The sequence below is a fragment of the Eriocheir sinensis genome, chromosome 62 (genome assembly GCF_024679095.1).
Source record: "Eriocheir sinensis breed Jianghai 21 chromosome 62, ASM2467909v1, whole genome shotgun sequence".
NCBI lineage: Eukaryota > Metazoa > Arthropoda > Malacostraca > Decapoda > Varunidae > Eriocheir > Eriocheir sinensis.
In genome coordinates this window covers 1,182,868-1,195,000 of record NC_066570.1, presented here as the reverse complement: position 1 = coordinate 1,195,000, position 12,133 = coordinate 1,182,868, and the positions used below count along the sequence as shown (strand labels likewise).

The 12,133-nt window shown below is 45.3% G+C and overlaps 1 protein-coding gene across 3 annotated transcripts in view; it reads left to right on the top strand.

Annotated features, from left to right (window-relative positions):
* Window positions 1–10,764, top strand: part of LOC126986605 (L-threonine 3-dehydrogenase, mitochondrial-like) — a 19,124-nt gene extending 8,360 nt beyond the window's left edge. For all 3 annotated transcript variants that reach the window (XM_050842872.1, XM_050842871.1, XM_050842873.1), the window contains 8 exons: window positions 3,053–3,210; window positions 3,904–4,017; window positions 4,561–4,696; window positions 5,635–5,797; window positions 6,902–7,016; window positions 7,728–7,833; window positions 8,340–8,500; window positions 9,071–10,764. In XM_050842872.1, the coding sequence (XP_050698829.1) occupies window positions 3,081–3,210; window positions 3,904–4,017; window positions 4,561–4,696; window positions 5,635–5,797; window positions 6,902–7,016; window positions 7,728–7,833; window positions 8,340–8,500; window positions 9,071–9,228 (1,083 nt within the window). In that variant the 5' untranslated portion in view covers window positions 3,053–3,080 and the 3' untranslated portion in view covers window positions 9,229–10,764. The remainder of the gene's footprint in view (window positions 1–3,052; window positions 3,211–3,903; window positions 4,018–4,560; window positions 4,697–5,634; window positions 5,798–6,901; window positions 7,017–7,727; window positions 7,834–8,339; window positions 8,501–9,070) is intronic.
* The last annotated feature ends 1,369 nt before the right edge of the window (window positions 10,765–12,133 follow it).

Genomic DNA, 12,133 nt, shown 5'->3' with positions numbered 1-12,133 from the left:
TGAACAAGGCAGAGAGGCCCAAGCGTTTCCTGGTCCATTGCCGTGTAGTGGTGGGGATCCGGCCAACATGTTGTTTTCTTGAGTTCCCGTTGAGTGGGTTCTTCTTAAAGGTACGATTTTGCTTTTTTTGCGGATTGGAAACGTGTGAATCGCTGACAATCAATCCTCTAGCAGTCACATCACCGAATTCCGCCAACCCCCCCCCCACCCACCCCGACCGCCCCCCCAAACCGGAAGCGAAGGCAAGATGAAAATTTGAACTACCTCCAACTACACGCCGTTCCGTACAGAAGAAGACAGAAGAGAAAGAAGCCGAAAAACATGTTCAAAATTCAGTTCAAGGCGAGGGAGTAAAAAAAAAGAAACAAGAGCAACAACAACAACAAAACAACAACAACAATAACAACAACAACCAGACGAACAACCAGAAGAGCAAAAAGAGGAACAAAAACAAAAACAAAAACAAAAGAACAAGAAGAACAAGGAGAACAAGAACAGGAGGACGGCGAAGAACAAAAAAAAAATACGCGTGTCATCAAAAAAATTATATAGGGCAGTAGCTAGCTGGCGTGGGCTCCTTCTGCGTGGGCCCCGGAAGCAAGGCCCACTCCCCCTCCATCATTACGTCAGTGCCCCTGCCCCTCTCTGCCCCTACACCCCTAGACACTGAGCGCATCCCCCAAATACCCAGTTAGAGCCAGTGACGCCCTGTTCTGTGCCCTGACTCAGCCTACAGTGTTTGTTATTGAAAACTGTACCGTACTGAGTCAAATTCCTGTGTTTCTTTTATTATTATTATTATTATTATTATTATTATTATTATTATTATTATTATTATTATTATAAGAGACAAGGCAGGTAGGGAAGAGGTGTGGACAGTATATACGCTGCCTGTTTGCCATGAAAAATTGCACCAGGCAGAAGGACCATGTGGTGTTACGTCATTAAGTTGATACGGCGAAGATTTGCGAAGAGAACAAATGCTGTGTTGGTCTATAGTAATGAGTGGGGAAGGAGCGTGAAGTAAAGAAAGGAAAAGAACGAGGCAGAAGACCAAGGAGAATTTGTTACTGGAGCTCAACGACAATGGGATGCAGAAGACCAAGGAGAATTAGTTACTGGAGCTCAACGACAATTGGATGAGGCTACGAAGAACCATGAAGGATAAACGAAAGATGAAGCAAACGTGAACAAGGATATAATAAATGGAGCCAAAGGGAACAGTAAATACAGAGAACGGACAAGCGGAACAGCAAATGAATAGAGAGAAAACAAAGACAGCAACGATGAAGAGAGAACAAGGAAACAGCAGAGGGAGAAGAGGACGGTATAGATAAAGACAAAGAACAAAACAAAGGGCAAAGATATAGACAAAAAAACAAGGAGACCGCAACTATAGAGAACCAGAATACAGCCGAGAGAAAGGAAGGTAACAACAACAATAAAGATGGAATAAAAGAACAGAAGAGATAATTTTTCGAGTACAAGAGACCACAGCAAATAGATAAGAAGAAAGGCCATTAAACAAAGGAAACAGAATAGAGTAGACAGCCAAAGTAAATAAGGTGTGTCCGTGTAGCGCCCAGAGACAGAGGCCCGCGAGGTGTAGGTAAGCTGGTGGTGGTAGGCGTGAAGTACAGCTGCTCTAAAAAGTATCCCCCTCCTTATGAATGATGCGAGGGAGAATGAGCGAAAACTAAAGAGAACGGAAACTCGTCAAATGAAACTAGCCTATGCCTGATGTTTTCATATTGTTTTAGGTTCTGAGGTTGAGGCTGACGTTCTAACTACCTAAAAATGAGCCGAGAACTTAGGGAAGAATAAACCACGGACGAAAAATAGAGAACAGAAGCTGGCTGACTGCAATTGGCGTGTGCATCGGATGTTAATTATATTGCTTTAGGTTCTGAAGTGGGGGGGATGACGTTCTTGGCAGCCTATGAAAGAGCTCAACAGTGATAACAGACGGTAAGGAGAATATATAGAAAAGCAGGGAGGATGGACGAAGCTCTGATTTGTAAATGGCATATGTTCTGAACGCTTTTCCCTATAGTGTATGTTCTTTTGTGGGACTCACTCATAATACTGGCTGATTACAAACGAGCACAGCAGCAGCCAGGACGATACAGCACCAGGTATGGGTGACCGAGGCTTCTCCCCCCAAATAAAAAAAATAAAGAAAACTGCAAATGACATACCTCGAACGTTTCATACCTCAAACATTTTTCACATCACTTAATACCCTGAAGGTGGGACTGACGCGTTTTGGTCCACTACGCAAATTACCATGAAATCTTGCAAGGGGGGGTTAGGGGGTAGGAGGGAGATGGTCTGAGGGAGGGAGGGGGAGAGGTGACATATATTGCAAATGGCATACGTGTGAACCCACTCTTCATGTTACTGCATGTCCTGGGCCGGGGATTAGATTTTTGGCTGAGTATAAATGAGCACAACACCTGGGTTTGCGAGGGGGCAGGTAGGGGCCTTAGGGTTGGGGGTACTTCAGGGGGAATGTACCGTGGGGTGGAGTTGGGGGGAGGGGAATGTCGGCCAATCCTGCTCTTACCTTACATGCCCCACCCCCCAACGTGTCGCCTCTCCCATTGGCCCCCTCCATCCCGCCCCCCTTTCTTTGGCACGGCTCCTGGCACCGCCCCCCCCCAGCCCCCCGCGTGTCCTTGACCCTCCTGGCACTCATCCCAGGTGGCCCCAGTGTGGCATGGACGGTTTTACTCTTCAGCGCGGCCATAACTCAATGTAATAATAGGAATACATTCTTGTTGGTGTTGGTATTGTTGTTGTTATTAGAGCATTGTCATAGTCGGTGCAGTGGTTGTTCCTGTTGTTGTTTTTCTTGTTATAGATATCATAACAACAGCTCCTCCTCTTCTTCCTCCTCCTCCTACTACTACTACTACTACTACCACTACTACTACTACTACCATTACAATCATCACCCCAACCATCACCATCACCATCACAACCCTCAACATACTCACAACCACCACCACCACCACCACCAGGTCCTCAACGCCACCCTCCCGCCCCTCAGGTTCACCGTCATCATCATCAGCAGCAGCATGGCGCGCCTGATGTGGCTGACGTCAAGCGCCCGTCAGTCCTGGCTTGCGTCACAGGCCTCGAGGAGCTGGCTGACGGCCCGGCGGCACTACCACTCCAACGGCGACCCCCCCAGGATACTGATAACAGGTGAGGCCAGGTGATGACAGGTAGAGGAGGGTGGAAGGGGTTGAGAAAGGGATGCATAGGGATATGTAAGGGTGAGAAAGAGATGTGTAGGGGCGGTACGGAGGCGCGGTAATATAAACACCCCAATGTCGACCATCTCTCTCGGATACTGATAAAATGTGAGGTGAGATGCTAAACGATAGAGAAGGATGAAAAGGGGAAAGAAAGGGGTGTGTAGGGGTGAGAAAGGAGTATGTAGGGAATAGTATAGGGGTGTATATGTAGGGAATAGTATAGAGGTGTATATGAGTTCCACTGAAACCCAATAACGCTTCTGTTCCCAAAGACAATCCCAGTATATTGAAAAGCGAGGTGAGGTCCTAACATATAATAAAAGGTAAAAAAAGAAGAGTATAGGAATGGAGTTGGGACTAGTAAAAGGCAAGTAGGGGGCATGGAAAGAAGAGGATGACGCGGTTCAGTATGGTTTAGACAATGGAAGGGCAAGGGAAATGGGAGGATGGAAAGGATGGGAAGGAGGAGGAAATGGTCAGTTGTATTTGCGAAGGAGCTAAAATTGTTTCCTCAACTATGTATATATCTTCTAAGCACCAAGAATATAAAGAAGAAAAATGTAAGTTGTGTTGTTAGTTGTTACGCCTCCACTCCCACTACTACTACTACTACTACTACTACTACGTAATACTCCTGCAGGAAGCCTTGGACAGCTGGGCACGGGCCTGGCGAAGCTGCTGCGGGAGAAGTACGGCACACAGAACGTCATCATGTCAGACATCGTCAAGCCCACCAAGGACATCGTCAACTCAGGTGCGTCAGCCTAACCTAACCTAACCTAACCTAACCTACTACTACTACTACTACTACCACTACTACTACTACTACTACTACTACTACTACTACTACTACTACTGCCACCACCATCACTACTACTACTACCACTACTACTACTACTACTACTTCTACTACTACTACTACTGCTACTGTTTCTTCTTCTTCGTACTCCTCTTCTTTAGCTTTCTGCTCTTTTTTTCTCCTCTTCTCCTTACTCTTCCTCCTCCTCCTCCTCCTCCTCCTCCTCCTCATCATCATCATCAGAGAATATACATTTAATAAAGCTTTGGTATATAGGAGTTGTGGGCATGTCCATGGGTAATATTATTTAACAAAGCTTCTGTACCTTGATCGTGAAAGAAAAACTCATAAGAAAGTGATTAATCTCTTTTTTCGGCCTTTATAAATTGTTAATGTGAGAGAATATTAGAATCGTAAAAAAAAACCTACTCGTAAAACACAATCCATTACTTTTTTCGTCAGTGCTATTTTAAATCTATCTAAGCATCCCCCTGACAGGCCCCTACGTGTTCGCCGACATCCTGGACTTCAAGTGTCTGCAGGAGATCGTTGTGACCTACAGGATAGACTGGCTGGTGCACTTCTCGGCGCTGCTATCGGCGATCGGCGAGCAGAACGTGCCGCTGGCCATCAGGTGAGAGGAGGGAGTAGGGGAGGAAAACAATAGCGTCGATCACCGCCATTGGTAACGATCAAAACAAACGAAGTGACTGTGAAAGCGGCCCTAAGGAGTTGAAGAGGACTGTGAGGGCGAAAACAGTGGTACGGTATGACACGAAGGGGAATGATGAAAAGGCAGAGCAGGCGTTACGTGAAGGAGGCGGAGTGAGGCTATGGAAGGATGTGCGGCGAGGAGGGAGGTGTTGCATTATATCCCCTACACTACTTGAGATGTCACTGATGGCGTGGAGGGAGGTGGAGGTGTAGCATTACCGTCACGTGCTGATTGCAGTCACGGGAAACTTCAAGAGAATAACAAAGTACAAAGTCGAACTCTTAGTCATTTGCAGTTATAACGATAGGATAGAACTCTTAAAATCGAACTCTTAGTCATTTGCAGTTATAACGATAAAATAGAACTCTTAAAATCGAACTCTTAGTCATTTGCAGTTATAACGATAAAACAACGATGCATACTACCCCCGGACACATAAAATTATAAATATTTGCCTGTTTCCTCTACATTTGCCTCACGGTCAAAATTAATAATTTCCATTTTTTTCACAGTGTACTATCTCTGCCTATTATAAACAAAACAATCAATTTATAATATTTTCACCGCCTTACCATTTGCACTTTTACCTCTCAGACAAAAAAAAAAGGAAAACATGTAGTCATTTTTATCTGTGAGTGCCCCGCCACCTGTGTATAACTTCACGAAAAAGAAAAACACCTATTCGGCTGACCTCTGTCTCACAGGTGAAAAAAAAAAAAATACCCTTCTCCACTGACATTAAGTAAAAAAAATTAAAAAATAAATAAAAACATTTCTGCACTGATAGGCAATTAGGCATCTCCCTGTGCCCTGTGTGTACCGCTGCCTATAACCCCCCCCCCCCCCCCCACCGGCAGGGTGAACATCGAGGGCCTGCACAACGTGATGGAGCTAAGCAAACAGTACAACCTCCGCGTCTTCGTCCCCTCCACCATCGGCGCCTTCGGTCCCGACTCGCCCAGGAACCCCACGCCCAACCTCACCATCCAGCGGCCGAGGACCATCTACGGCGTGAGCAAGGTGAGGCTGACGCAGGGGCGCGCTCAGGTAGGCTTTTCCTTTTTTTTACAGCAGAGGAGTCAGTTCAAGGGCATAAAAAAAGGTAGCAAATGTGAAAAAAAAAAGCCCGCTACTCACTGCTCCTGTAAAGAGTTAAACGAGTGGTCGAAAGATAGGTCAATTTCGGGAGGAGAGGTGTCCTGATACGCTACAGGTAGACTTTGGGGCCTTCCGTGCACCTGTTTTCATTACCTCCCAGGCATTTCCAGGGAACTAATTAGTCATGTGACTGTAAAGAAAGGCCTAACATGTTATTAATGAAGGTCCTCAGGTAGGCTCCGCGTGTTCCAATGAATGGATGCCAGGTGCGCCCGCAACTCTTTTCAGCCCTCCAAGCGTTTACACATTTAAAGAATACATATATTACTATCTTAGAGTTGAAATTAAAAAGTCATCTTACCTTAAAACACTGCATATCTGTATCCGGATGAGATGAATAAGGCGGCCACGTAGATCCTTCAGTCCGTCTTACGTCACACACCTCACACGACGCATCGCCAAATACCTACTGACGGAGGGACAAGCGGATCGACTCGTAACGTTGCCAGATTGTCGTACTCAGCCTCCTATGTCTGCCGATTTCCCACCCCAAAACTGCCTCCTCGACCCCAATAACTGCCTTCATATATACTTATCGTTAAAATGGTTAATTATTGGTGTTTTTTGGCAATAGCTATGGCTCAGAAACCGGTAAATACGAGCCTCTGAGTACGATCATCTGGCAACGGTGAGTCTCGATCGAGTAGCAAGGACCACCTCGTGACGTCACTCCGCGGGAACTCGAACGCTCTTTTTATTTCTTTTTTGCTGCAGTACATATGATCCACACACTTACATCGTTATTATTCCAATCGTTTGTGTTATAACCACCTTACATCGTTATCATTTCAATCGTTTGTGTTATAACCACCTTATGCCAAGTCAGGGCGGTAGAGAGGAGAAAAAAGAGGAGCAGAGGTAATGCGCAGTAGTGTGCTTGTTAATGGCCTTGTGTGTGTTAATCATTAATCATTGGGCACCTTTGTATTCACACTTCGCCTACACCACTCCCTCCCCCTTCCCCAGGTCCACGGCGAGCTGCTGGGAGAGTACTATCACCACAGGTTCGGGCTGGACTTCCGCTGCCTCAGGTTCCCCGGCGTCATCTCCTCTGACACGCAGCCAGGCGGCGGCACCACTGGTAAGCAACGTTGCCAGATTGTTGTACTCAGCCGCTCATATTTCCCGACTTCCTACCCCAAAACTGTCTTCTGGGCTCCAATAACAAAACCCATTTATAGTTATCGTTAAAAGAGTTAGATCCTGATGTTTCTTGGCAATAGTTAGGCGTCAGAAACCGGTAAATACTATGCTCTGAGTACGATAATCTGGCAACGGTGCTGGTAAGGCCCGAACTACCCACCGATCCCATGTACTTAATTATAGAGGTAAAGGGTAAGGAGCATTAAAGGATCAAGGAGTGTTCCATCCTATATGTTGATGATGACGATCACGATAAAATGGAAAAAGACTGTGTTATCTACTGAAAAGGTTGCGCCAAAGTGGGTTGAATTACTGACGATTTTGGTAATGATGGCTGAAAATATATTGACTGAAAATAGAGTAGCCTACATTAAAAGGTTTTAGTTAATTACTTAAACTGATGACTGACTTGCAAAATGAGGCTTCCCAATCCTGTTATATATTATGATAGGCGAAATATGATGACTACGGGGGACTTAATGTGGACAAGGTCTTATACCTCGTCACCTGTCCTGGCCACCTGCTCACCTGCCTTCCCTTTCACCCAGTATACCAGCCTGTTCACCTTCCTTCCTTCATCTTGCACGTGTTTCCTGCTCCCTCCTCGCCAGCCGGATCATGCACCTGTTCACTTTCCTTCCCTCCACAGACTACGCGGTGCAGATCTTCCACGACGCCATCGAGGGTCGGGAGTTCGAGTGTTACCTGAGGCCAAACACGCGGCTGCCCATGATGTACATCGACGACTGCCTCAGGTGCAAAAGAGCTCGACATAGATTTACACAGATGTTCAGCCTAACAGACCCTGTGGTCCAGAGTAGGTGCTGTCATTAAACCGAATTGAAACGATGTCAACCGGCAACCAAACAAATATTAAGGGGAAGGAAGTGACAGTCGAAACTTTATAAATTAATGAATCATGTTGAATTGAACCACTGAAGGCGGGGGCTCATGATGTTCTCGGACAATAACACTGATTAAAAGTGGTGCAGAATGAAGTTAATTGTTATACCTTTAAATTTTGTTCGTGACTTATCAGTGATCAATATCAGTTTGGATTAATAGACATTCATAAAGCCATCAGGCATTTTGAAACATTGGAACAGCGTCTCTCAAGAGGGAACACGTTTTAAAACATAAGAGCTTTTATTCAAAGATTATGTTACACAAGGAAGAGATCATCTTGGTTGTCCTACGTTGAACAGCTTCTAATATTTCTTTTTTTCCTGATTTTACCGCCTGTCTCCCCTCGCTGCCTCAGATCGCTGTGGGAGATGCTCGTGGCGCCCTCTGAGCGGCTCAAGCGGCGCACCTACAACGTCACCGCCATGAGCTTCTCCCCCGAAGAGATCGTGACGGCGGTGCGCAGACACTTCCCGGACCTGTGTGTCACGTACAAGCCGGACTCCAGACAGAATATCGGTGAGTCGAATGCCTTATAGGAGTCAAGCTATGTAAATGAGGTGAAGGTCGTCGGCTTGGTGCAGCAGGAGGGGATGGAAAAAAAAAATCATCATCATCTTAGAAAAGAAAAGAAAACATATACATATACCTTATATTAATGATCCCTCTATATCTATATCCAAGGCTCCATACATATCTTTCTACTGAAGACGAATGAAACTAACAAGTACAATAAAGGGAGTTATGGACAGGAAGAAGACTTACAAAGGATAGATCGGAGTGAACATCATAAACTAACTTGCCTCTGTAACCCAATATTTCTTAGATAGCTGGCATGGGCTTCTTGCTGTGGCCTTCACCCTGGCCTCCAGAAATAAATATGATGATTTTATATGTAACTGTCAGATTCTCAACATTTCTTCGTGTAGATTTCGTTTATTTATAGATTAATATAAGTATGACAGAGACTATTCATCTTTATTGTTGAAATAATAACATGACAGCATTCTTTGAGTAGATCCGCTCACACTTTCTTATTTTATCAAGCTGTTAATTTCTAAACTTTTTTTTTCGCTTTTCTTTCCGCAGCGGACACGTGGCCCGAGGTGTTTGACGACAGTGAGGCTCGCTGGGACTGGGGCTGGCAGCACCACTACGATCTGGAGGCCATGTGTGAGGTGATGTTCGCCAACCTGAGGCAGCAGCAGCAGCACCACCAGCAGATGGAGGGCGTGGCGGCTAGGTGACTCCCCGGCGTGGAGGCGGCGCGTGGGGGTGGCTGACGTGTGTGTTGTGGGTAGTTAGGGTGCTAGGCTCTGTTCAGGTTAACTTGGCGAATAAGCCCCTCCCTCTCTCCCTTCAGCGAATAAGCCCCTCCCTCTCTCCCTTCAGCGAATAAGCCCCTCCCTCTCTCCCTTCAGCGAATAAGCCCCTCCCTCTCTCCCTTCAACCTTGTACCATTGTTTAATTCACAACCAAATCACGCCCCCTATCCGACTCTCCGGCTGGATGTGATTGGTGGATGCTGGACGAGACTGAAGCCGTGTGAATGGCTGCTGGCCTGGGTGGGCGGGGCTTATTTTCGAGGTTAGCGTGAACAGGGTGTTAGTGCGTAAAGGTGTTTCCATAGACGTGTTCCGACAGTGCCGAGGCGAAGAAAGTGTGTGTGTGTGTGTGTGTGTGCGTGGGTGGGTGGGTGGGTGGGTGTGGGTCCAGATGTCTAAGTGACCAGAGCATCAAGTAGTCTATAGTTACATTTGTTCTATCTTTCTTTTATCGACGTTCCCTTCATCACCGCACGATTTCACTTCTGGTATGACGAGGATGAGTTGACACAGGAAGTAAATAAATGAAATAGATCACATACTCTTTTCTTCATCTCTCAACATACACAAATCAGTCATTTAGGAAGGATCAACACATTGATATCCTGGACTGCCTCGTCTTACCAAAAGAAACAGTCAAATTCTATTACTTGTACGTAAATCTGAACCTGCTGTAATCTTCGTTGTTTTCCAAAAGGTTTGCACACAAAAACAGCCGTCAAGAAACAGTATTATATAGTCTTAGAATCCCTCTTATCACTTTTGTACGTGCGTTAAACGCCTTATGAAAATTGTGATACATTAGCTCCTTTAGATTATTACCTTTTCCTTCTTTCATGTTCAGTGCATTTCAAAAGCAAGTCAATTTTTTGCAATAACTCAGTTGTCAATTGAAACGCAGGTGTTCCCGAGGGAAGAAAAGACAGTGAGGGTGGATGACTCCTTGTTGTATATTTCAGTTTTGATCAAGTTTAGGTTACGAGATCCAAAGCATTGTCAGGTCAGCTTATCCGCACTTTGCTCAACTGAATCTTCCCTCACACAGAAGCGGTTCTTTTTAGGTTAGCACAGCGTATGGCTGAAATACTTTGGTGCTTAATTCAAACCCACAAAACACATGGTTGCCTTCAGGTGTGATTGGTCAATGCCTGACACGTGACGGGGCCTTCCTCGAGGGTTGTGCTCTGTCCCAGCGGCAAGATGCTGGTTTTACTGTTCTGCCCGTATGTCTCCCATACTGTTAAATAATATATTTGGCCACGTTACTATGCACTGTTTGCGCTATTAAAACGCTCCGCTATGTGAAGAGACAACGGGCAGGGATTTAGTCATACGTGTCTGGGTAGCACTGGTCCACAGGGTATAGCGATAGAATTCATAAAATCACAGCTTATTTGTTTTAATCATACACTGTAAAAAAAACATTGTAATATTAAATGGAACTCACAATAAAAAAAATACAATAGTTTCTTCGTTTTTTTTCTGAGTGCGGGACAAAACTCATTGTGCCGAAAAGCAAAACCAATACTTCTAAAGTACTCCACTGATTACACTGCTTTGCGCTTGCAGTCCAAACCTGTAGACGGCTGCTGCTGTTCGACTCATTCTACAGACATAGGCCCAGTTTCACAGTTCCCCATGATGGGTTAGTAAGCTCCCAAACCAATACCAGAGCCTTCGAAATATCCTTGTATAGTGTCTACTGTTTATATTTAAGTTAACAAATCTGATGAAACTATACAGGAAAAGTTTTGTGTATTTAGTGTGGCATCGAAGACCTCACCATTTTGGATTGTAAGGGATTCTATAGTTTGGTTCGGGCTGTTACGAGGACACTGTGTTGGACTGTGAAATCGGCTCATAAACTCTGTAGCACGGACGCCTCCTGCATTCCTGCCGATCAGTGTCTCTTCAGCGACACGTTACAGTTATTCTATTGGTAGTTATTCAAGTTATGATCCAGTGAGCCTTTTGCAGTGAAAGTCAAAGTTAGCCTTATCTTCGTAGTAGTAGATATTCTGCTCGCATATGGCAGTGCTGTGGTGAGTGTTATGCTGCAAGGTGAAGAAAGCAAGCGAGAAGAGGTGGAAGTAGCTGAAATGAGGGTGAGAAGAGAGGACAGGATCAGAAATGTAAGGATCCAGCTTGGGGAACAGTGAAGGTATACAGATTTCAAGAACACAAGAGGCAAGACTTCGATGGCATATAGCTACGAACACAATGAGGAGGAATGGAGAGTTTGACGAGGAAAGACCACTGAAAATTAAAGTGCAGGGAAGAAGGAGAGATGGAAAGACAAGATGAAAAGCTTGTATATGAGGGAGAAGGGTCTGAATATTAACATAACAGGCGACAGAGGCAGGTAGAGGCGCCTCATCATGAACAAGACTTAATTAATAAAGCTGACGAAGAAGTTACCTGGGTTGACGTGATCAGTGTTATGCTGTGCGATGGGAGGGTGAGACTGAGGGTCATGTTTTAATCATTTCAACGCCCCGGCACAAACATCTGATAAGGCTTTTGTAATTGTGGGTTTCATGAGCCAAGTGATATTTTGACAGTTCTTCCGTAGCTACCAGGAACCTGAAAAAGCACACATTAGAACCTGATTGATCTCCCTTTTGACCTTCGGAAATAGACGATGTAGAAGACAGCAAGCGTCTGAGGGCTAGCTGCTGTGTTACGAGGATGTTGTAATACTGGTGTTGTACTGTACGCGAGCGAATGGATGTTATCAGTAAATTATCGCAGACAGGAGATTTTTGATGATGTGTAAAGTGCTTGGTAACAGCTAGGTGATTGTGGTGTGACGCTCACGTAAGGGTCG